The sequence below is a fragment of the Pseudopodoces humilis genome, chromosome 5 (genome assembly GCF_049639895.1).
Source record: "Pseudopodoces humilis isolate 2021_Gansu_Grassland_sample_001 chromosome 5, ASM4963989v1, whole genome shotgun sequence".
Taxonomy (NCBI): domain Eukaryota; kingdom Metazoa; phylum Chordata; class Aves; order Passeriformes; family Paridae; genus Pseudopodoces; species Pseudopodoces humilis.
Window position 1 is genome coordinate 44,727,174 of NC_142204.1, and position 24,835 is coordinate 44,752,008.

Genomic DNA, 24,835 nt, shown 5'->3' on the forward strand with positions numbered 1-24,835 from the left:
TTGTAACACCAGAAAGCAAGAAAAATCCACAATGAAAATGTGATTAGCCTTCTGGGAAAAGATAAAACTAACAAAATCAAAGGTACATAGGCATCAACAAAATAAAAATGCAGTCAGAGAGAACTCCAAAAGCATTCAGGGCCACAGGTCTATTATTAAAGGAACTGCAATGACTATTGCATAGCAAAAGCAAACCTGTGAGTTGAAGATTTCTAGTAACATGAAAAAATCAGACTGAAGTACAGGAATTGTATAAACTTCCCTCTAAAATAGAAATTAAGACTGCACTCCTACTCCAAAGAAAGCAGATGCCATTTTGTTTCATGGCATTACTTAAATTTGGTACTATGGAACAATCTTATAATTTTTTTTTAAAAATAGGATTTGAAAAATGAAGATGAAAACTAGTTTCTATTATTCAAAAATAAAGGTGAATAATCTTAAGACTTAACTAACATGAGAGAGAAAAGCATTAGACAGAAAAAGTAAGCAAAAAGCTTAAGTGGTGCTGTGAACATATGCTCAAACCTTAGCAGCAACACAAACCAAATCTTGCTATCCCAGTAAAGAACGAAATGCCTGAGAGTGAGTGAAGGCTACTAAAAATGCTCAGTGAAACACGAAGTTCAACTACTAAGCACTTCGTAAGATAAACAGGAAAAAGTTAAGAATTCTTGCCCACTAATGTGACAGGTGAGAAGTCCTTTCTTCCAAGACTCAAAATGAGACGCCTCACCTCCTTCATTAGCATTTCTACAGCCCACTTTTCTTAGTCAATAAATCATCTTAGACTGTACCACAATCAACTACAATTGCTTCACTTCAATTCCACACTGCAACTTTCTCTGAGGTGTGGAGGATGCTTTAAAGACCGTTTCTCCATGTGGCCCACTCTATTCTTTCCTCCCCTGCATTACGTTCCCCTCATCAAGAACCACAGTGATAGTTCTCTGCTGAACCTCTCAGAAATGTCCGCGCATTTGTTCTCCTTCATATGGTATTCATCCTTGGATCAGCCGCTGCTTTTTCTTCACTCTAACACTTCCTCCCCCTTTTTCTTTTTTTAATTGCTTTTTTTTAATTGCTTTAAAAGCTTTTAGATGTTTTATGTATCTAACTAGATCTTCCTGACCACTATTGAGGAGCTGATCATGCATTCACCATTACATCAATGGACAGGACTTGAAAGTTCAGATAAATACGGATTCCGGGAGTTCATTTCTCTAACCTAGCCCTTACATTCTACAAGTGGAAATGTGATGCTTCCCAAGACACATTCATTTTACCTAAAATTATTTACAAACAAATTTAAGAAAAAAAAAATCAAGCCCACTATTTGGAAAGGTTACAACATGACTTTGTGAAGTAGACACTATTTTGCTTTTTTTAAGAATGCCTCTAAAGTTGAAACAAAGTGAAAGAGAAAATTATCACAGAATTAAAGCAGATTAGTTTAGATTACATAGTATTCAGGTTATTTTAAATGACAAATACATTTTCCACTAACATAACAGAACCCAAAAAAGACATCCTATCCAAGAGTAGTATAACAAATGACTGAGAAGGGCTATAATCACACTTCAATATAGCCAGGAGTAGAAGACAAGGAGAGGTGAAAACAAAAGGGAATAAACTAGCAAATAATTAATGTTGATTAATAATGAAATAAGGATTCTGGGGAAAACAAAAAATATACCCACTGCAGGAACAAGGTACGCTTTATTTTTAATATAATGGAGGCTTGCTTTCTGAAAAAGAATCCATGACATGGTAGGCTGGCACAGTTTGAAACAGAACTCAACAAACCAGAGTTTCTCTCCCTAAGTGTTGTGTTTTACATGTACACTCATGTTTTGACTCAGCCTAATTTTAAGGAGTTCAGTAGGCATACAGACCTACACTACTACAAGAGCTCCTAGAAGAATGCTTGGGAGAGCTGAAACTTTGTCATGTCAGTTGTAGCTCAATATCAAATCAAATAATACTAACCAAATGTACTGTGGCTTTGTGCATTTTTTCAAAATAAATAAATCACCAGGTTCTAGTCTCCCTCTCATTCCCCTTCAAAAATATTTAATAGCATAAGCAGAAAAATTCAAGATTAAGTTACAAAATCTGCCTTTATGAACAATACAGAAAAACAAGAGCCTATTGTAACTCTTTGAATTAAGAGGATTAATAATCCTATCTTACATCATACTCTGTTATCTCAGGTATATTGCTTTCCTCGGCCTTCTCTGACTTTTCAGCTGCCCACTTGCTTGCAGCTTCTGCAAGTTCCTTTTCTGACAGTCTGTTGCTCTTCTCCAAGGCCTGTACAAAAACATTATAGTCAAGGTTTAACATGAAATACATTTATACATAGAAAAATCTTCAAAATTAAAATAAACAGTTATTCTGATCCCTAAAATATTTTAAAATAGGAAATAAGAAAGTTGAGATTATTTCATTTGCTGTCCAATTTCTTTAAAAAAAAAAGTGGGGGGGGGACCAAGTAGATAGTAAAGAAACAAGAGAGGAGAAAAAACAAGATAAATCCATGAAGGTCAGTGAACTACTACAAAACCATTATACTTTCTGAATAAGGTTTATTAAATTCACAGGTCAGAGATAACAGAAAAAATATTTTTGAGACCTGTTAGGCATTGAAAGAAGTCAGATACAAGAGTGGAGTGAACTAATAATTGAATGTGATTTTCAGGCATAAAAGGTTGTAAAAAAATTAAAACAAACTGTAAAATACTAGGTAGGGTATAAAACCTGAGCTAATTAAGGACAAAAAAATATTTCATACAAACTTGAAGTGATCAGAGCTGCTTCCATTAAAACCCATTATTTTTTATTTGGGGGAATGCTAATAATTTATAATAGAGTCAGTCATGGCATTATATTCTTTTAAGTCTACCTATTCAAATGGAAATCCTCACATAAACAATGTTTAAAAATTGATTTCTCTCTAATAATACTATTTGGCTTTTACTATCAGAGCAGCAAACAGACAATGACAAATATCAGTTTAGCTAGCTTTATAAATCTTGATGCCACTTTGCGGATATTTAACTTAAATCAACTGTACATACAGAAGCACCCAAAGAATCTATATCTAGCATTAAAAATTGCAACACTAAGATGTCTATCTGAAAAAGAGTCACAAAAATTCTACTGCCTGAAAAAGGCCAAAACAACTTCTGCCCAATGCCTGTTCCATCTTAGCAAACAGGTAGACAAAAAAGCGCAAACAAACAAAAACCCAAATGAAAGAAACCAACATTCTACCTCTTACCATTAGCTCATTCTAAGTTGCATAAATGGCCAGTATCAAAATTCCTTTGTCTTCACATCTTTTGTGCTTACCTCAAGCAAAGTGGTAATACAAAAATACACAATTCACAGAGCCCCTCCAGGATTCTGTGTCATAAAGACACCACCTTAATCTGAATCCAGAAGAGAAGAGCAACACAACGTTCCAATAGGAATCCCTGTTTTCTATAACTGCAAATTACAGAATTGCAACCAGTGAACTCAGGAGGTGACGAAGTTCAACATGCAGAGATATGAAAAGGGCTCTTAAAAGAACGGAGTAATATATTTCATAGAAAATCTCAAATAACCTGCTATTATTTCCACAAGCCATAAAAGAAATTAACTATTAATAACTACTGGAATACAGAAAAAAAAATCTGTTTAATTTAATCTCACTGAATTTAATTCTTTAGGTTGAATGCTGATAAATACATATTAAACCCTGCATGAATTTTATGGAATAAAGTAATGGTATTTGCACAGGTATGCCTCAGCTGAAGAGACAGAGCAGGAGCATATTTCTCAGCTGAAAATAGCAGCAGATATTTAGGCTGCAAACTTGCAAGAAACAACCAACCTAATAGATTTCAAAAAAACCCCAAAAAACTAAACTGCTGCACCCCACCCTCCCACCTGAAAACAGAAGTCTTTTTTTTTTTTGCACTTTTTAATCTCATCAGTAACATGGAAAAGCTAAAGCCTGAGTTTGCTCAGCAGCTGTTCCTGTCTCACACATCCTTTTGCCTTATGTTGGATACAGCCTCCAAGGCTTACAGTCTATAAGGGTAATAAAGAAAAACAAAAGATTTCATGCCATAGTCAAACAGGTGGCTAAGATCAGGTAACATCAACATGTATTAATTCAAATGCATGAATATGCAAAAAATAATTATAGATAAAAATACCTTTTCAGATTTCCAAATAGATACTACAGTGAAAAGAGGTATTGCTATGGAAACATACACCTTTGTAAAAATTTCAAAGCTAAATTATAACTTAGAGCATTGAAAATAATATCCTTTAATTGCTAATATATAGCATATAACTGATTTCTCAAGCCTTGATAAATTGTAAGACTCTGGCTCTGGAGATGTTCATGTTTTGCCAAGACTACTTCTGAGTCAGTGAAGCACTTAGGTAACTTAACTGCTCAGTGCAACTCCAGCCAAAAGGCTCACTCCAAAAGGCTCCACTGACACAGGGCAGTTACAATATAAGCAGATTTGGGGACTCAAGAGAAAAATCAATAAACAGTCATGGAAGTACTTCCATTTCTGCTTCTGATGCACACCCAATAAATATTTATGCTGTCTGGGGAAATGACTTCCACCAAAGAAAGTTTCATTTTGCATGGCCTGTATCAAGTGGATATCCACTGCCAGCAGATGCTTGCAAACTGATGGCAAAAAACCAATACAACTGACTGAGAAGAAAGCAGAACACTTACAGAATACAGAGTTCAAGCTCACATACTAACACAAAAGCAAGATTTTGCAATGCCTCTTTGTTCTCAAAGGTGTGTATTAAATAAGGATTTGATATTAAGCTGCAGTGTGCTGAGTGTATAAGCACAATAGGTGAACTAATTATAAAGTGTATTTTATGAACCAAATCAGCATAACTTGTGCATAATAGCTTTTATCTCATTTTCCCTTATTTTACATCACTGAAAAATACATTACTTGCCTCCCCCCTTAAGGACAATGGCAATCAGCTGGCAGAGCAGTTCTAAAAGAGATGTGTAAGAGGTAAGTACTTAGAATGACATAGCACAGCCAAAGCCTGGGTTTTTTCCCCACTGAATAACATGCAGGTGTGTCTGTGTCAAAATAAGTGGTAATACTAACATATTCACAACAACACAGAATTCTAAGACCAAGTCCTACTTCTATTGTAAGGAATAGGAAGTAATATTGTAAGGAATATGTACTTTAACAGGTGAATGCACACTCTCCTTCCAACTAAGGAAAAAATCCAAGAATGAACAATCTAAAACTATGGTGTGAAGTAGTCAAAAAGAAAATTCACCTTTGATGAAGGTACTGCTGTGGACCCTGAAGGTGATGCATCTCTTGATGTTTTCAGTGACTGACCTGTCCTCTCTTTACCTACAATTAAGAAAAAAATTAATGACTGAGAAATTAAAGATATATATATTGCAAATATGCTTACTGGCTTAGAAAAATTGCAGTGTAATTTTATGATGTCAGACATGAACCTTATCACCCTCAACAACTACCTGACAGGAGGTTGTAGCAAGATGGGAGCTGGACTCTTCTCCCAAGCAACTACTGACAAGAGGAAATGGCCTCAAGCTGTGCCAGGAAAGGCTCAGGCTGGACATCAGGAAGAATCTTTTCACTGAAAGAGTGGTTAAGCTTTGGAACAGCTACTCAGGGAGGTGGTGGAGCCACTATCCCTGGAGGTGTTCAAGAAATGACAGGACATGACATTTAGTGCCATGTCAACAGGGTAGTGTTTGGCCAAAGGTTGGACTTGATCTTGGAGGTCTTTTCCAACCTTAATGTTTCTACAATTCTATAAAATCTACATATTCCACCATCTGACAAATATTAGTAACACTTTTTTTCTCTTCCTAAGTAGAGAAAAGATACAGCTGTGTCATTTAATGCCTTTAAGAAAATCCAGTTCTTTTTTCCATCATTAACTGTAAAGTTGTTATCAGTAGGATTCCGTAAGATGATGTGATTTCACTTTTTAATATTCTTGCAATAATATAAAAATGAAATATTAGACACCAGTCACTCACTCAAGGTAATCAGGTAGTGTATAAACTAGTTTAGCAGGCCACAGTATGTTGAAAAGACCTGCCATGGGAAACAGTCCTGTACTGCATCAGCCACAGAGTAGATGCTCCTTGTAAGATCACTGTCTTTCTTATGAGAGTTAAAATTGGCAAAATGTCAAATCAAATTCACAGTGCTAATCACAATCTGTGTACAGTCTTGCCACAGACCAGTTTCAGGCAGCCCACAGCAACAGAACTGGTTGCAGTGTAAAGTACTAGTTTTCAAGTTGTGGTCCACAGATTAAATCTAAAAGATCTGAAAAAGGTAAGTACAAAAAGCAAACATATTTTAAGTCGGTCTAAATTAACCAGACTATTTACACTCACTGCAGAAACAGTTGACTGATCACAAACAAGCCAAGGTAATGTAAACTTACCTTGGCTTCCATTAAATTTTTATAAATACAATTAATAATGGGATACATTTAAAAATCTATCAAATACTTATGAAAATTGGGAGAGAAATTATTTTTGTATAAATATAAATGTGATTGTTCATTATGGCTTTAAATATGGCTTTAATTTAATGAGTCAAAGCAAGAAAGCACACATTTTTGTCACCACTAAGTAACACAAGTTTTTCTCCCGTGATACGTGCTTTTCAGCCTCATAGACAAGCCACCTCCTTTTAAATTCATGGACTACTCTGCTTCCCACATGCCTGCTTTGTCAGACCAGATTCTTTAAAGATATCTCAGTTAAATGGGTTATATGTTTGCACCTGAACAGATGAAATGAATTGATACAAATGGCAGAAAATTATTTAAAGTTAAGCGAAGTTGAAAAAATGCCATTTAATTAGAAGACATAATTAGGCCATTTTTTTCAGAATGTGTGTGGCTCTTTTGAGCATCAAAGCCCTACCTGTAAAATTAAACATGACACTCTTCAAGCACCAGTATTCGCCTTCTTGCATTTCCTCAGCACACCACTCTACTGACCCCTTCGTGCCTGGGCCCCTGAAGGAATACCATCCTGCTTCTCTCCGAGCTCTCCCATCACAGATGAATGCTTGCCCTTTCCCTTAGCCCTTTCCCTCCCTTTACCAAGCTACTTCATGTCCTTGCAGTTTTCTTTGGTTAAATTCTGTATTTATCCTGATGTATGAAGTGTGGTGGAGCATAGGATATTCCTTCTTCAGTGCAAGTCATGTGGCCAAACCAATTCAGATAGCATGATTTTAAACTGCATTATAGTATTTTAGAAAGATGCCATATTGCAAATTCCACATGAAATAGGATATGCTTTGCATGTTGTAAATCCATTTAAATGTACTACTGACATATGAGACATTCCACTAGATGTTCCTGTTAAATATGCGGTACATGAGCTTACCTAAGGCAAACCACAATAAAAAATTATTCTATAAGTATTCTTTAAACCATTTTTACCTTGCAAATAGGTATTTTAATTCAGTCATCTAGAGGGACATTTTAGTAGTCCTCCTTTCCAGGGAAAGGATAAAGAAATAGTCCAGTGTATAACTTAGCTGGTCTCTTAAAACTTACCTAGAGATGACTGAGAAAGGTTTTCAACCATGCAAACAGGAGAAAATATCAAAAACCACAGACCTAGATGTAAGCTCCTCTCTTGATCAGCACCTTTTCTGGTTTGTGAACATATCTGCTTCTATATCACTACCTCCACTATTGTCTGAGTAATTCTATCAATATAGTATATACATATATGATCAAAGTCAGCTCAAAATTAAAAAATAAAAAAAATTAAAAAATGAAACATTCCAAAATTTTGTATGGTTTCTCACAACGTTGTTTTCCTGTCCCTAGTAATTACAAGCTGCACACCTACAAGACTTCTAGAAAACTAGGTAACTATTTTATTTTTTCTTCCTCTCCTACACTTAGAGGAATTTATGTTCACTAAATTCATATTGCTACAAAATGTTAAAAGCACTCTAATGCTCAAATAAAAAGACCCATCTCTACTCTTCAAGGAGTGAAATTATTCCTCAATATTTAAACAATGTTAACTAAATCACAAAGATCTCTTTTGACAAGAAGCGCTGCATAATGGTTCAGTGTCACTCTGGAAACACAATGTGCCTTCTCAGTAAGCAAAAAAAAATCTAATTCATTTTTAAAAAGCTGCCAAAATGAACAGTAGTTTGCATAGTTCACTAGAAAGCATTTGCAGAAAGAGAAATCAAATTGGATTAATTTACATAAGCTGTACAAACAGAGTGGCTAAGACTGTAGTATACTAAAAAAAGTAATTCCTTTTTTTCCCCAAAAAATAATTTAAATATGAAAGCTCAAATATTTTCAAAACAGATGATTCATTAGACTTCTGGGAAACATTAAGAGTCAAGCTTCTAAAAGTCGGAATAGACTAAACTGAGATATGCTTCACATTTCTTTGAGGAGAGCAAGATCTGAGAGGTTTTGACATTGAAATGTAATTGCTAAAAAACAATCAGTTTCAAAAGCCTAGTAAAAATTGGAGAAAATGCAACCAGAAGAAGTATGTTCTTTCACTTCTCCATTTTTTTAAATCCATGTTTTATCCTGGCTGCAGGAAGAAATGTCTTTATCTGCTGTAGATGTAGCAAAGCTTCCTCTCAGGGAATGAAGCACATAAAGAAGTAAAAGGAGCTGATGCTAAAAAGAACATAAAATACTAGAAAAAGCTGTGCAGCTGAAACTCCTACAGTCAGTCTAGACCTGACACCAAAATAACACCTACAATCTCCCACATGAAATACATAAGGGAACAGAGAGTACAATGAAACAACCAGAGCAGACAGCTCATAGACAGCACAAAATGTCAGCTTTTCCCATTTTAAAAAGAGCATATAAGGAAGAGAGGCTTATACAGTGACTTGCAGTTTCACCTCACTAACCAGTTCACATCATTAATCCAGCATTACCTTGCTGAGAAGAAATATTTCTTTTATGTAAAGATGACATACTTCTGCTATGTTGGTGGAAAGGATAGGCTTTGCTTCTTTCAGGAGAGTAGCTCCTGCTGCTGACACTAGAGCCAGATCTGCTGTGCGGAGAATCCCTCCGGCTCCCTGGCGATTCCCTGAAGAAAGGAGAGTCCCTCTTGTGAGGGGATCGATCTCTCACATAATGAGAAGAATAGAAGCTTTTTCTTCTGAAGCCATCTCTGACATCCCTTGGAAGACAACAAAAAATACAAGAAACTTGGTTATCCTTCCAATGTTTACAGTACAGCACATATATAATGGCAACAGTTCACGCCTGGTAAATAGAAACAGTTAACTGTCATCTGCAGAACACATCCAAAATCTTCAGTGTTTTTAAGAGTACTAGGCAAAGAATGAAAAACAAGTAAATAAAGTGAAAAAAAGGGTAATTTTTTAAGATTTCATTATGATACCTCATTGCTAGAAGCTAATTCCTTTTTATTTCTTGATAATACAGCTAAAACGTAAGAAAATGACAATGACAAAATGAGAACTCTCGCAATTTTTTTCATATTTACTACACTTACTACACTTACCCTGGAAATTAAGCCTGAATTTACAATAGCTAAAAATGCATATCCAAATATTGCTTACACTATTTGGCATTTTTCACCTAAGTTTTTCTCTTATTTTCAAGGGAGAATACTCCTCATTTGATTTCAAACACCTTGCTACACAAATATCACTGATGAATTTCAGCTTATATCCAGCAAAGACAAAAAGAAATCTGCAGAATATCTATTCTCTCATCATGAATCCACCCAAGGTCAACTCTTGAATGAAAATATGAAGACTTACATTTCATAAATGTGTTTCTCACAACACACAATATTAATTTTGAACTTTAATGTAAAATGTCACAAAATCAATTGAATTATAACTGTAATTTAACAAACCATAAAACTTTCTACTGAGTTTAAATATTGTTACTCCAGACCACAGCACAAATGTGTTGGTTATTTGTAAATCATATTAATGTACACATAAGTGCAAAGGTGAAAAAAAACCCCTTAGTATAATTTCAAACTTGTCCTAACTCAGAGCTAAAAGATATACGAAGCAACTGAATCTAGACATGTCACTTTTGCCTTGGTCAGAAGATGCATTGGTAAGAATAGGAAGTATTTCTCAGCTTCTCCATAGAAATCTCCAAGATTTCACAGCATTTCTAGTAAATCAGAATGTATATTCTCTCCTATTTCTCATCAGAGTCCAGTATTTTAAATAGGGGAATGTCTCACAAAAATCTGGTGGTCACATTTAGCACAATGTAGCTATAGCTAGTTTTATGTTGGTGGAGAAGAAGATGTACAACTCCTACAGCATGGCACAGGCCCATATTTGTGACTGATAAAAAAGGATTTCCGTGTGCCAAAGGCGTCTTGGGCGATGGAAGCTTCACAGGTAGCACCACAAAACAAAAACCCTGTGACACTGGCGTGTTTTTACACAGAGCAGGTTTACTTGTTGCATGGAAAGCACATCTCCATTATATGTATGAACATTTTATGTAGCTACAGATATGAAGTGTAAATTCAGGCTTGAAGAATACTAGATTAACTCAGCACTGAACTATTTTTCTAGCTAAGTGGGGGGTTATTTATTAAAGAACATATTGATTAAATATTTATCAGGAATTACTTAGGCACAGCCCACTTTTTCTTCCATTTCCTTCTTAATCTCTCTCTTTAAATGTTATTTATTTTTAAATGAGAAGCTTTGTGGCAGACTAGTAAACCACCTTTATGCGTAAAATACACTTTTATGACCATGTTATTAAACCCTCATATACAGAGCAGTTTATTATGGTAGTGTTTACAGAGCCCCAGCTATTGCACATGTATAATAAATGCTCTACTATCCATGTAAGAATTAAAAAAAATATATAATTGAAATGCACTTTCAAACAGGAAAACATTTGAAAGCCACATTCTGCAATAATATTATGCACCCTAAAATAGAATCTCACTTTCAATTTTTGAATTTTTATTTCATCACTGTGTTAATTCTTAATTGAACCATATCTCATACAGAACATTCAAGCCATTAACTATATTAAATCTGTTTGGGAGAGCAGAGCAACAGCACAGCACTTCTGATGTTTTCCATTAATGTAATGCACTGAACAGAACAAAGATAGTATTGTTTTGCAGTTATTTTTTCCTTAAACACTTAAGCTAACATACACCTGCAATTTGGTAATGAAGGCCCCAATTCAGCAAAGTAGTTAAGCACATGCTTCAGATTCTGACACATACTCAAAAGGTTTACTGAGCAGGGACAATATTTAGTAGAGATGCAAAATAGACTTTAAAATAGAGCTACTGCCCTTAACAACGAATACAGAATTAATCTCTTTTAAATAGCATCCCTTAAATCTTTGTATTTTGAGTTCATAATTCACACTTAAGCACAATTTTGTTCTCTCAGCAGTGTTGCAACAGGAAGCAGTATCAGTGTTAACCTTGATGAAACTTGACCATTAAATTCTTACTAAAGCTAACAGTCTTGGAGGAGCCTCTGAACTGTTACAAAAACAGCCACACTGTGATATACCATTCAGCAAGGGCAGCTGGGGAAGAGCTCCACCCTGACAATTATTTCAGTTCACCATAAGTACTGGTTTCCTCAAGGGTAAAACACAACTACACAACAGAAGAAGGTATGACTTTCTGCACAGTAGAAAACCAAGGGAATACAACACTGGGGAGATTTTCAGCTGCCTACAGAACAGAAACAACACAGCGGTATAGCTTAAGCTCTGTGAAACAAAGATGAACACAAACCAATGTGTCAGGTTTATCTCTTCAGAGTACTCAGAGGTAAAATTAAATCACTTCCTGGATGTGAAATGCCCTGGAATAGAGAGGTATATGAAGCACATCACATGCAATAAAGGAAAAGGCTTTACTGAAAGAGGACTTTTAAATCACTCTCATTGAATTTGTGCTACTGGGCAAAAGCCAACAATACTTTGTCCTCACTGTTCTCTGAGACTTCTATATACCATTACATTCAACTTTTCAACTAGAACATTAATCTACGTTATGGTCCAGCCATAGCGAACATAACTCTCACTTTTGACACTGCGCTGAAGACTGGAAACAAAACAGCATATTATTGTGGAACAGAAACAGGAGGGTCTTCCAGGAATTCACAGGTGAGTGCTGTGTATAACCTAGATAAAAAAGTCAACAGGGATGTTTTCATGATCCCTTCCACCCGAGAAAGATTACTGCTATTGCCAAAGGGATTAAACACTCCATTTACAGCCTCGTGCTTAATTACTAACCTTGCCTAGAAATAACTCTCACACTTTTATAAATAAATTGAAGAAGAAGCTATAAATAGCTTTTGCAACACCAGACTTCAGTGCTAAGAGATGAAACAGTCAAGATCTGAACTGAATCCTTAACTGAATATATTTTTTCTGTCTCATAATGCAGATGCAAGGGGGAGGGGGAGGAAAAGTTAAACTAAAATTCCTTTTTGCCTGCCTTTTCAGGACATTGCAAGAGCTAACAATATGAATCACACGATGTAGAAAATATTTAATAAAATATACAACACCCCCAGCCTCTAGAATAGGCAAGAACTCCTCCAATTTTAACATCTTCAAAGTAAATGTAGGTGGTGCAAGATTCCAGCCACCCCTCTCCCAGAACTCATTCAATTTCTTTCCAAAGTACACAGTACATGGTTGTGCAACACATCAACAACTTATTCTTCTGCTCTGGAGATTTGCTATAATCTCCTATTAATGTCCAAAGGTCCTTATGCAAATTTATCCTAAATTCAAGTAATACAGTGAATTACACCATCATACACAGAACCATTGCACCTGGTTCCAATGGCTTTCATCTGAATATTTGAAATGATGACAAGATTTCTTATTGACAACTGGTTTTCAACATTTTATGACTAAGCAAGTAACTGGAGCAATTGCGATATCTGCATTTTGCTCTAAATGAATTAACATAATTAGGACCAGCCAGCATAATCTTATTAACAGCTTTCTGCATGAAGGCAAAAGGAAACAGGCATTGTGAAACACTGTTTCAAGCAGAAAAGGATATCCAGAAATACCAAATAAATGTTTCATCATCTTTATCTGCATGCAGTACTTCTGAAGTTATCATAAGCAAACACCAAATCTCCACACTGATGCCATGTGTCCACCTCGCTCAGTATGAGAGCTACTCAACTCCTCTTTCCCTGCCACTACCTTGGGATGTCATGACAGGTCAGAGAATAAAAAAATAAGACAATATGAATATTATAGCAATATTAGAGAGAAATGCTATGTCCTTTAATTGAATAGTAAAGCTATGCACTTCAATGGCATTGGAAATCCCACTACATTGCTTTCTCATTAGTACCCTCCTCCTTCTTACTGTCATTGGTAACACACTATTAGATTTGCTGCAAGATAAGCCCACATAATAAAAGTATATTTAAACTAAAACTCTCTATTATCTGACACAGAGAAATTATGGTCAATCACAGATAAGGACAGAGAACAAAGTAACAAAGAGTCCAGAAAAACACAGGTTAAAGTAACAAAGAATTAAGAACAAAGAGCTTTAGACAACTCTACAGAATAAAAACAAAATATGTTATTTAGACAAATTAAGATCAAATTAGACAAAATAACTGCATTCAAATACATGTGAGTTTGTTTTTTCTCCTTTTTAAAAACAAGGGCTTAGTAAGACCCTCCAGTTTCTCCAAAATAGAAAACAAACCACAGGTCTTAAGATCCAGAGAGAGTACATGCTTAAAGTGATGGACCAAATCATGATTTCTATGAACAGCAACAACATCTATATCTGCACTTTGAGCAGCCTATCACCCCAGAAGAGTAAAGCAGTTCAAACAACTAGCTCAGGGAATAAACCTCTTCCATTTCAGGACTCTATGCAACTAAATCAAATAGCAACTAAATAAATTCCTAAACAGACTTAATTCAAAACAGAAACAACTGAAATCTTCTGTCTCAATATAAGCTTAAAAAGCGGAAAAAAGCCAGGAAGCACAATACAGTATTTTACATACTTCTTTTCTCCCTTAATGCCCTAACAGACCAGAGAAACTGGTGAATGTTTTAGCTTCTAGACAAAGTTCTAATGGACAGAGATTCCTAAGTAGGTGCTTGCATGTTTACTGTCATCCTGCCTCAGGCAGAGACCAGCACACAGGAAACATTTTTAAAACATTTCCCTGAGGTATCAAATCACATTGGTACCCTTCAAAAGTGTCTTCTCTTTGAGGGCTTTGAATTTACTTTGTTTTTTACTTCACTCTTAGTACATGCCAAACAATTTAATGTAGACAAGCACTTGTCTACATTAATTAATTAATTGTCTAACAATTTAATGTTGACAAGCACATGTTACGCCCCAGAAAGAAATATTTTTGCACTGTATTTTAGGAATTTAGACTTTTATGTTCAGCAAGCCTTTTCTTTCCCCAAAAGCTATCTTTAAAATCCTTCCATAGAAAAACCCAGAAACCATGAAATAGCTGCTGGAAGAGCACTTAATCTTTTCATCTTTGTGCTGCAGAATGCAATTAGTTCATTGACAAAAGAATGCAACAAGTAGTGCTAGGATATGCTGATTTGATCAACTCTTGGGTTTGACTTTCTAACACTATCCAAAAACTGCAAAATGAAAGAGCAAGTTGTGGAACAGGTTTGTAAGCAGTAATACCTTATGTCAGTATTACTGACAGACAATACCCTTACTATATTTACTTTTTTCCTATTTCCAAATCCCTTAATGAGATCTATAAATCAAAAAACACTCAATTTTTCTCTATATGGGAAAAATGCATTACAGATCTCTGTGTTTTTATTCTCAAATTAAAGTGAGATTTGAAACAATTAGGCCAAATAGGTTTCACTTGCTTATGTCCCTTAAAGTGTTGTAATAGTGGTATGGACTTCTGCATACCAAATTTCAGTAAAGTTAGCACACTACTACCTCTGCTTCTGGATTTCTCAATATAAGACATTATACATATATGAAGAAAAATATCCATTGCACATAATCAGATTTTACTTTATATGATCGCAATCCTTCCTGTCAGGTATACAGTTTGTTCAAAATCAAAACGTTAAGAGAGACATTTCCCCTTAAAAATTATTCAGCCATGTAGCTTTATCTTCTTTATTTTCCAATCTGCTTTTTCCCTTCACTTTCATTATAATTTACCGTTTCTATAATAAACATTAATATCTCTTGCCTCTTTTTGCAGATGATTTCCTATATATTATAAGTATCACTTGTTTGAACATATTTAACAGCAGCTATGCTGCCTGGGTAAATTCCTTATTAAAAATAATTTTGCAACTCTTGTATGCCTTCAGTTATTTCAGTGAGTTAGTAACAGTTAACTTTGGAGCTCCATGACAGCTCATACTGATTGAAACTGGTGCTGCTGCAATCCTGAACTCTGCAACCTTCCTTGGATCCAGATTTCCATTCTGTGCCTAAGCTGGTATGGATATTTTTCTCTCAGACAACAAAACTGGCAGACAAATATTTAATTCACTGTGGCAGGTTACTAGCTGTGAGTAATAAATGTAAATTCAAAGATAAATTTTAAAACAGAATACTGCTTACCAGACACAAGTTTCATTAAGTATTAATAAATTAGCAGTAGCTGAAAAGAAGTTTAAAAGAAGGTCATTCATTGCTTTATACTTCAATCTCCTCTGTTAACATAATCTTTTGCCTTACTTAGATCCTTGGACAAAATGCTTCAAAAACTGCATCTAACAACAAAAAAATTGTAGAACACATACTGAGTCTAGGAACTCATCAAACCTGAATTAGTTTGCCCATCTACTCTACCCTGATGAGATCCCACCTGGTATGCTGCACCTAGCTCTAAAGTCCCAGAAAGACATGGATGGATAGCTGGACCATGGGCAACAAAAATTATCAAGTGGGATGGAGCACATCTATGAGGAAAGGTTGCAAGAGTGGTGTTCAGCCTAGAAAAGAAAAGGCTCTGCCAGAAAATGTTTATGATGAGTATGCTGAAACAGGTTGCCCAGAGAGGTGGTAAATAACCTGTGTCCCTGGAAAAACATTCAGGGTCAGGCTGGATGGGACTCTGAGCTACCTGATCTACTTGAAGATGTCCCTGCTAACTGCAGGGTGCTGGCTAGATGACCTTTCAAGGTACCTTCGAACTCAAATCATTCTATTATTTCTTAAGTTAACACATTAAAACCTTTTCCATTTTACTTCCAAAATTCATAATCACTCTCTCAAGCATCATTTTCAAAAATAATTACGCACACTAGGCTACATAAGATACGATTTAATATATGCAACTGTTGAAAGTCAGCCTTCAGAAGAGAAAGACATTCCCACAGCTGGCTGACCCAACCCTGTTGTGTGTAATGACACCAATATTTAGTTTCACTTAGAGAAAAGCATTTACTATCAGCTCATAAACAATTACAAAGCTTCAATTACAAAGGAAAGAACCTTTCAGGTTATGTAAATACTTATCATGAACTAATGTCAAGACTAACACTGAGAATAATTTGTTACCATGCAAAAATAGAACTATCTTTTAAAAATAATACCAATAGCATGAGACCATGGAATTGTTTTATTGATGAACTTTTCCTCAGATGTAGATCATAACACTCTAAACCCAAGAGCAGGTGGAAATAGCACATGAAATATTTTCTCTTTAAAGCAAAATGCTTAACAAAAGGATGCCTAAACTATCAGTAACATTAAATATTTTCTTATCCTCTCCTGTATCTTAATATTCCCATCCTCTCCCAAAGGGAATTGAATCTAAAATGTTTAGTATATTCAAAATACAACAAACAAGTCCTTGGAACCTAACATATGACAAAGAATTTACCTTCCTAAGGGAAGTTATGTCAAAGTCCTCTGTGACAATACACCTCAACATGAGAACGCCATGACTACATTCATCAGCCCAATTCACTGGCTTTCGTTGAGATGATTTAATTAGATGCCATCTTAACAGAAGACGTCTGGACTCGAAGGGACACTCCCTCCTCTTTCCCTCCCCCACTGTCTCAGTAGCTAGCTGCTTTTCAATGAAGTAGTTAGGAAACTTGTCCAGAATAATCAAGTGCTACCCATGGGAGTTTGTCTCATTATTTCCCAATCCAGCATTAACCTGCTAGTTTTGATACCATCTATAGTGCAAGCTATAGGACTAGACCAGGCGAGCTCACTTTTCAAATACTTCCTTTAAGAGATATGTTAACCAAGATCTTACAGTGTTAATCTTACCTTTAGGTACATTACCCTATCATACACTGTAAACAGAGGAGCTCTTTACAGCTTATTACCATTATGTAAACACCATTTATTAGAAGGAAATCATCATTTTCCCAAGATGTGACTTAGTTTTAAACAATGAATCAATGTTATTACAAAATTTAACTGAGTTTGCATAGACTACTGAATTTTTCCTTATAGGTGTATGGGTATATATAACATATGTCACAACACCTATAGTAAACAGTTCTCATGCAATAGCCCCCATTAAAAAATATAATGATGACATCAATTTTATACGACAATTTAAAACCTTACAAAAACCACAGTGGGAACACAAAAAGCCACAAATCCTTAAAACACAACACAGCTTTGGATCAAAAGCAAGTCAACTAAACATAATAGCAGTTGAGAAGTGCCATGATGAAAACTTCTGAGGGTTGTTTTTTTAATCAAATTTGGTGCATTTGCTGTAATTTTGTCAAATAAATACTTATGAGTCAATTTACTACCTGGCCATTCTTTATTCAACAATTTTTAAGAATATAAAAATGTTCTTTGCAAAGTTTATGAATATCTGTCTTTATCCTTTCCCAATGCCTCAGAGTAACTGATACACTTAAAAGGACCAAAGTATAAGAAATACCATACACACAGAATCCAACAGAGATACGTACTGTAATTATGCTTTCCAAAACAAGCCCACCCAATTTTCTCTTAGGGCTTTTAGAGAAGTTACACCTGAGATTTAGAATTGTTCCATATTTCATATAACAGGCCAGCTCTATTGTATGAGGCTGTTTATTTACAAGCTCAGCAGAAAAAAAAAATAAAAAAAAAATCAGGTACTAGGAAATCCTGTTAATTTGATAGTTTAAACTCTTTTCTCTCACCCTGAGATGGAAACTACATAACCAATTAGAATTCTGCAATATCCTTTAAAAGGAACAAAACTACCAGTAACCATTTTCTGAAAGCAAACTTTTCTTTGAGCATGGCATGGATAAATTTTGCAAAGAATATAAAACAGCCTTCAATAAACATCACAGTCAGTTGTTATGCAAAGAAAATATTTAAAATATTCATCTCTCAGCAACTAAAACTAGCTGCCAGTGAAAGTAACATTGACCTTCCAATTTAGCCACACAACTGGCTAAAACATGTTAAAAAAAAAAGAAAAAAAAAAAAAGAGGAAAAATAAGAGGAAAAAATAAGAGAAATTTCTATGTCCTCCCCATATTTTTGCATCATAGGATTGGGCAAAAAAATTGTACAGTTGAAATCCTGTCTAAGGCCTCCTTTACTCCCCCTTCTCAAGTGACAAACATTTCAAAAGTGGAATGACAGCAGTCTTGCTTTGAATGAGGTTTCCAGCATAATTCTAGACATATGCACACAGGACCCATGTGCAGCAGAAACTCAGTTTGACATAAAATTCTCAGTAAGAAAACAGGCAGTGTTCACATAGTCTCTTGGTTTTAAGTTAAAGACAAGAAAGATTCATCACAGCAATAAAACCAGACTTGTCCAAATTGAAATTTTTTTACTTTCAGTTGACCTGTAGCAGTGGACATTTCTGAACTGCACTTGATTACACTCAGTCTTCAGTACAGGGCATTTTTAAAATGCTACATGGTATCTGCACGAGAAAATTTGAGTTCTTAAAATCCATTTTAAAAAAAACTTAAAGAACTACAGAACCCAAAGTGCTAGCATACAATCAGACATATTTAACTCTGAGTAATGACAGTCAAATTATGGAACATAAATCTCAGTTTGCAAACAAATTGGTTGTCCTAAGCACGAAAGAGCTACAGCCAGCAGAGCAGAAAACAGTTCTTAAAGAAAACATCGCAACTACTGAAGCAAGACTGCTACATAAAACACGAACTGAATATGAAGTCATTAAATATCTAGTGTAAACCAGAATCAACTTTTAAATTGTGTATTACCTATTATCTTATTCCAAAGGTTTTAATTTTCTCCCTCCACCATTCAAAATATCACAAGCCAAGATAAACTAATTTAGCTAGCAGCTTAACACAAGGGTTTTCTGAGCAAAAGATTTCAACAGACAAGTCCTTGCCTGGAGCTGTAGTCAGGTATAACAAATCTACCACAATGATCTATTATAAGGAAACTGTAATTTTGTATATGAATAAACAAGCTACTCAGCCATATGAATACCTGAGAGGTTCAATGTTCTGACAGAGATTCTATTTATTTATTAAAAGAAAAAGGCATGTGTTAATGAGTATGATTACAACTCTGCTTATCAATCTCTGTCAAAATCAAGACGATTTTCTTTGCGTGACTGCCATATTTATTTTCGTCCACACATGTTTTTTAATAAAGAATGAGGTTCTTGTATGGTGTCCCTTAAGAGCTGTCAAATATTGCAACAAAACAACAGACTTATGTGCATTTACAGCATCATCTCATAAATCCCTTTGACTAAGTTTATCTTCTATAAGGAAGACACAGATCAGTTTACATTACAAGAAAGTTTAAATCCAAAGCCTTATGGCCACCCACAATATAATACACTGCTTTGGAATATTATACTATTTAAACATGTTTACTGTTTCAGTAGCTGAAGAATACATATGGGGAAGAGGGAAAAAAACCCCAAGAAACAACCTACTCCCTGTAATTCAAAGGTGGTTGCATGGTGGCAATGTAACGGTAACTGCCTTGACCTATGACACATCTGGACTCAATATTAAATGTGGCTTTATTGAGAGAAGAGTCAGTGACTCTTATTTCCACCTGGAGATTCACTCATCAAAGGTTTTCATTTAAAATAACCATTCTTACCAAAGAATGTTCTTCTCAATGTACAATCTTCAGACCACAACTCTACAACATCCTGTCAACACTTTGTGCACTTACAAGGGGTTAATCATTAAATGGAAGGGTAATTCAAGCAGAAATCAAAAAGCCAGGATTTTTGGATTTCTATCCCCCACTTTGCAAACTATTTACTCAATGGCAATATGTAAATACAGTCTCACTGTGAAGCTGCATGCATCTAGAAAAATCAAGATCTATTATGCTTTACAACACTTAAGTGGTAACTGCAAGTTTAATGTTCAGACATCCAAATAAATTTTTCAGATGAAAGACAATAACCCATTGATTTAAAATACTTCCAGAACAAAACATAGAACTGACTGATGAATATCAGTTGTTCACTGATCACAATTGTTTACAATTAAGTTTCTATATTTTGCCAGTCTTCTTTCATTTCTAGCACCAAAATTACTTCAGTATTTCCATTTACCAAGTATTTCCTAAGCACTCCAGGAATTAAGCAGATCTGTTTTTTATGGACAAATGCATTAGTATTAAAGACTGGACTACTAAGACTACTTCCTAATTTCACTTAGATCATAGGAGAAAATCCCAACCAACAAACAAAACAACACACATAGTAGCAACATATTTCCTTCATTAACAAAGGAAAAAATATTCATATATACAGTTGAAGAAGAGATATTAAAAATGTCTTATGTAAGCCACTTCTCAGGAGTCTATGTTTTACTAATTCTACAAATATGGCAATCCTTGTTTTACAAAAATCTGGGCCTCAGAGAATTCTAAGGATCAAATTTAATGCATATGTAGCTGGGATTTACAAGTGCGTCATTTTGTAATTTCTCTTTGAAGATGAGTCTTACCCATCTTAAGTTGCCAAGTTTCGTATATTTCACATCTTGTGAACTCAGTTTGGTTGGTAAAAAAAAAGGAATGAAGTAATGCTCTGTGCACTCAAAAGGATTAAAATTTGGCATGACTAAAGTGAACAGCAGCTAACAATCTTCTAAAGCATTTCACACTGGAAAGTTCATCTGACCTTATAAAAATGAACTTGGATGCAAAATCCATTGCTATGAGGCCCATAGGGAAGTACTGCAAAACTAGAACCCTTCAACATATAATAGCATAGCTCCCTGAAATTTTTTTAAAAATCTGACATGCATGAATGCTTTGCATAAATAATAATATATTAATAATATAATAATATATTGCTGAAGACAAGTAGTAACACAGCTCCAGAAATGATCAACATCAGTACAAGATAAATGTACAAAGAAGTCACACCTTAATTGATCTCTACTCCTTTCAATTGCTAAGTCTCACAATTCTCATAGCATCAGCAACCATTTTACGACATTTAAACTGCCTTAATTTTCAGAAAATTTTCTCCAAACTATGATGTACAATTCTTCACATCTGCCAACTACACATGAACCAAAAGGCACCTCAAATCAAGTTAAAACAAAAATCACATTGGTTTCTAGAGTTCAGAATTACTTAGGTGACAACAGGAGAGAAAGAATTAGTTTTGAAATCTATGCCCTGCACATCCTCTGATATATTTGCCATAAAAAAGTCATGGTCAGGATGCCAGCTGTTCACTAAACGTAATATAAAACAGGGCTAACAACTCTCAAAAAGCATGTGGTCCAGAAAATAGCAGAAGGAATAGTAATGCTCCACTCAGCGCTAGACATGATAATGTGTACCATGTAAACGACAGCTGCTTGGAAACTGGAGCATAACCCTATATGGAGGAAGGCAAAAAAAAAAAGAACAAAAAACCACACCTAAAAAGACAGTAATTCAAGTGCTAGAACATAAGCAATCCTCTTGCAACTCATAGAGAACTGCTGCTGGTCATCAGACACATCACAGCTGAAGCCACAGCTCTACAAATGCTACGCAAGCATGTCCTATTTTTAAGAAAAAGGCAAGAAGCTTAAAAAAAACCCAACAAAATACCACCAAAGAAACATTAGGAAAAAAATTACAAAATATCCATAACTGTTGGTTTCTTCAACAGCAAAGTTTAAGACAATTACAGAATGACAGAACAAGGAGTTGGAAGGGACTCACAAGGATCACTGAAGTCCAGCTCCTGGCCCTGCACAGGACATCCCCAAGTCACACCACAGTGCCTGAGAGCACTGTCCAAATGCTTCTTGAACTCTGTCAGGCTGGTGCTGTGACCACTTCCCCAACGAGCCTGTTCAGTGTCCAACCATCCTCTGGGTGAGAAACCTTTTCCTGATAACCAGCCTAAACCTACCCTGACTCAGCTTCAGGCCATTCCCTTGGGTCCTGCCACTGGTAACCACTGAGCAGAGATCAGTGCCTGCCCCTCCTCTTCCTCTCACAAGGAAGTCGCAGACTACAATGGGGTCTTCCTGCATTCAGGCTGAACAGACCAAGTGACCTCAGCTGCTCCACATATTGCTTCTTCTCAAGGCCCTTCACCATCTTTGTTGCCCTCCTTTGGGCACTTCATAATAGATTAATATTTTTCTCATATTGTGGTGCCCAAATCTGCACACAGGACTCACTTAAGGACATTTGATATTGCAGATAAGCAGCATTTTACTTCAGGAGAATCTCAACTAATGTTTTTCAGCACTTTAAATCCAAATAGCGGGAAGAAAAATGCAAAGAGTAAGAGATCAGAAAGTACTTTCTGACAGGTAAGTTTTTGAAAACCAAAACTGGAAAATGTAAATGCTGAACACCCAAAAGGAAATGCTGACATCATATTGACAACTTCTTACAGCACATTTTTAGCTGCTGATTATGATTTTTAAAAAAAGTCAAGAAAGCCATTATTTCTGTCAATAAATGAGTCATTATTTTTAAGAATTTATAGTCACTGTACTAGCTATGAAAACCCATCAACCATACAAGTCTCCTGATTGTCTAGCTTCTAACTATGCTTTAGCGATGTTCCATGCAATTTTTTAAAAAAATCCTTTTTGGTTAAAATAATCTTAAACCCCCTCCTACTTCCTCAAAGAAAAAAAGCTGTATGTACTCCAAAGAACTTACCTAAAACAACTTTAAGCATATCCAAAGAGAAGGCATTTTGCATAAAATAACTTCTTAATACCATGTTTTGTGGAGCAAATGTCTTTGAAATAGAAAGTAATTAGTATTTTCACCACAGGAGACAACATATACCATAAATGCACCTTGATTTCCTCCTTGAGATCCACTACATTGCTCGACAGTGAGCAATATGCAAAAAATCGTAATTAAGCTTATTACAAAAATGCAACACTACAAATGTTTAGCAGTCTGATGACAAGACTTTAATTTCAAGATTATTTACTATATTTATATAATGAATCAGTAGGATTACATTCAATTGTAAATACATTTGAACCACGGATCTTTATGAAGTTCTTCCATAGCATTATTGTAGTTGTGTAACAGTTATATAGTCTGAAGTATATAATAAATACTCAGATGAGACTATCATATACCACACAACACTCTTATAAAGCTTTCAACGGAACGAGCTGACATTTTAACCCTACATTTTGAAAGAAAGAAATCAGGATGCATTTAAGATAATCTTTTTGACCACTGGGTGCCACTCTTGTTCTGCGTACAATAAGCTGCCTGACACTAACTTAGTCTTCTCAGCCTTTTTAGTTTTTTCCTCAGCATTAAACAGCTCTGATTCTTCTAAATTGAGAGGAAAAGATGGAAAAGCTTTTACACAAGTTTTTATTAAGCACTCCTTTTCAAAATCCTTTATTACTGCATCTAGCCCCAAGGCAATTCTGAAAGAAGTCTACTGCACACAGACCTTATGATATATGAAGAACTCCCTTTATGGTGAGGTCATAGAATAACCCATCCATGTTATGTCTAAATCATCCCATTCAATAGAATAGATATCTGCTGCAACTGTGTGGCCCTATATGGATATTACTAATAACAGCTTCATATTGAGTTTGCACCACTGTAAGACTGTCAGGTTTGCCCTGTCTGAGCTTTTTCTGAGCTGCTTACAATCTTTTTTTTTAACTTGCTGCTAATTTAACAGCAATTTTTCCAACTGGCCAGGCATCTATAGCTAATTTGGTTTATTTCTGTTGATCTTTGTATGGCACAACCACAGTTTTAAATGCATAGCGGTAACAAGAAGTTATTCTATGATACTATGACTAACACCACGAGGCAGTATCTACAGATACAGGCCTGGTATAATAGACATTTTAAGAAGTGGAAATGCAGGATGTGACATATAAAAGCACAACCATCAAATGACATTCTTAGATCAGACTGCTAATATTGCACCTATAGTAACAATCAATTCTTGTCTAAATATTTATGGTGACTTCCATCCTTGTCCATAAATTTTTGTGTGTAACACTATCCTGTGCACTTTATTTGCTAACTCAAATAATCCATATCAAACATCATTGCAGGTGTATATATATTACAGCCCTATGATTTACTACTAGTCCTTAAATTTCATAAATGGGAACCTGAAGTACAGACCAAAAAGGATTCATAGAAATTAATGTAACATATGATGTAAATATATATTAATCAGTTCATCTGAGACAATAGGGAGCTCAGAAGTCTGTGGTGAACTTCATAATCCCATTATCTATCCCACCAACCTTTAAAATGGCACAGGCATCATTATAGTGTAGCCCCAATGTA

The 24,835-nt window shown here is 35.3% G+C and overlaps 1 protein-coding gene across 4 annotated transcripts in view; it reads right to left on the minus strand.

The window, feature by feature from the left end:
* The window catches only part of PPHLN1 (periphilin 1), a 61,666-nt gene that overhangs the window by 26,406 nt on the left and 10,425 nt on the right, over window positions 1–24,835 (minus strand). For 3 of the 4 annotated variants that reach the window (XM_014248845.2, XM_088055660.1, XM_014248844.2), the window contains 3 exons: window positions 9,042–9,250; window positions 5,332–5,411; window positions 2,194–2,313 (listed from right to left, as the gene is read on the minus strand). In XM_014248845.2, the coding sequence (XP_014104320.1) occupies window positions 2,194–2,313; window positions 5,332–5,411; window positions 9,042–9,250 (409 nt within the window). Of the gene's footprint in view, window positions 1–2,193; window positions 2,314–5,331; window positions 5,412–8,999; window positions 9,251–24,835 lie in introns of all 4 variants that reach the window. The other variant, XM_014248843.2, reaches the window with a different exon arrangement.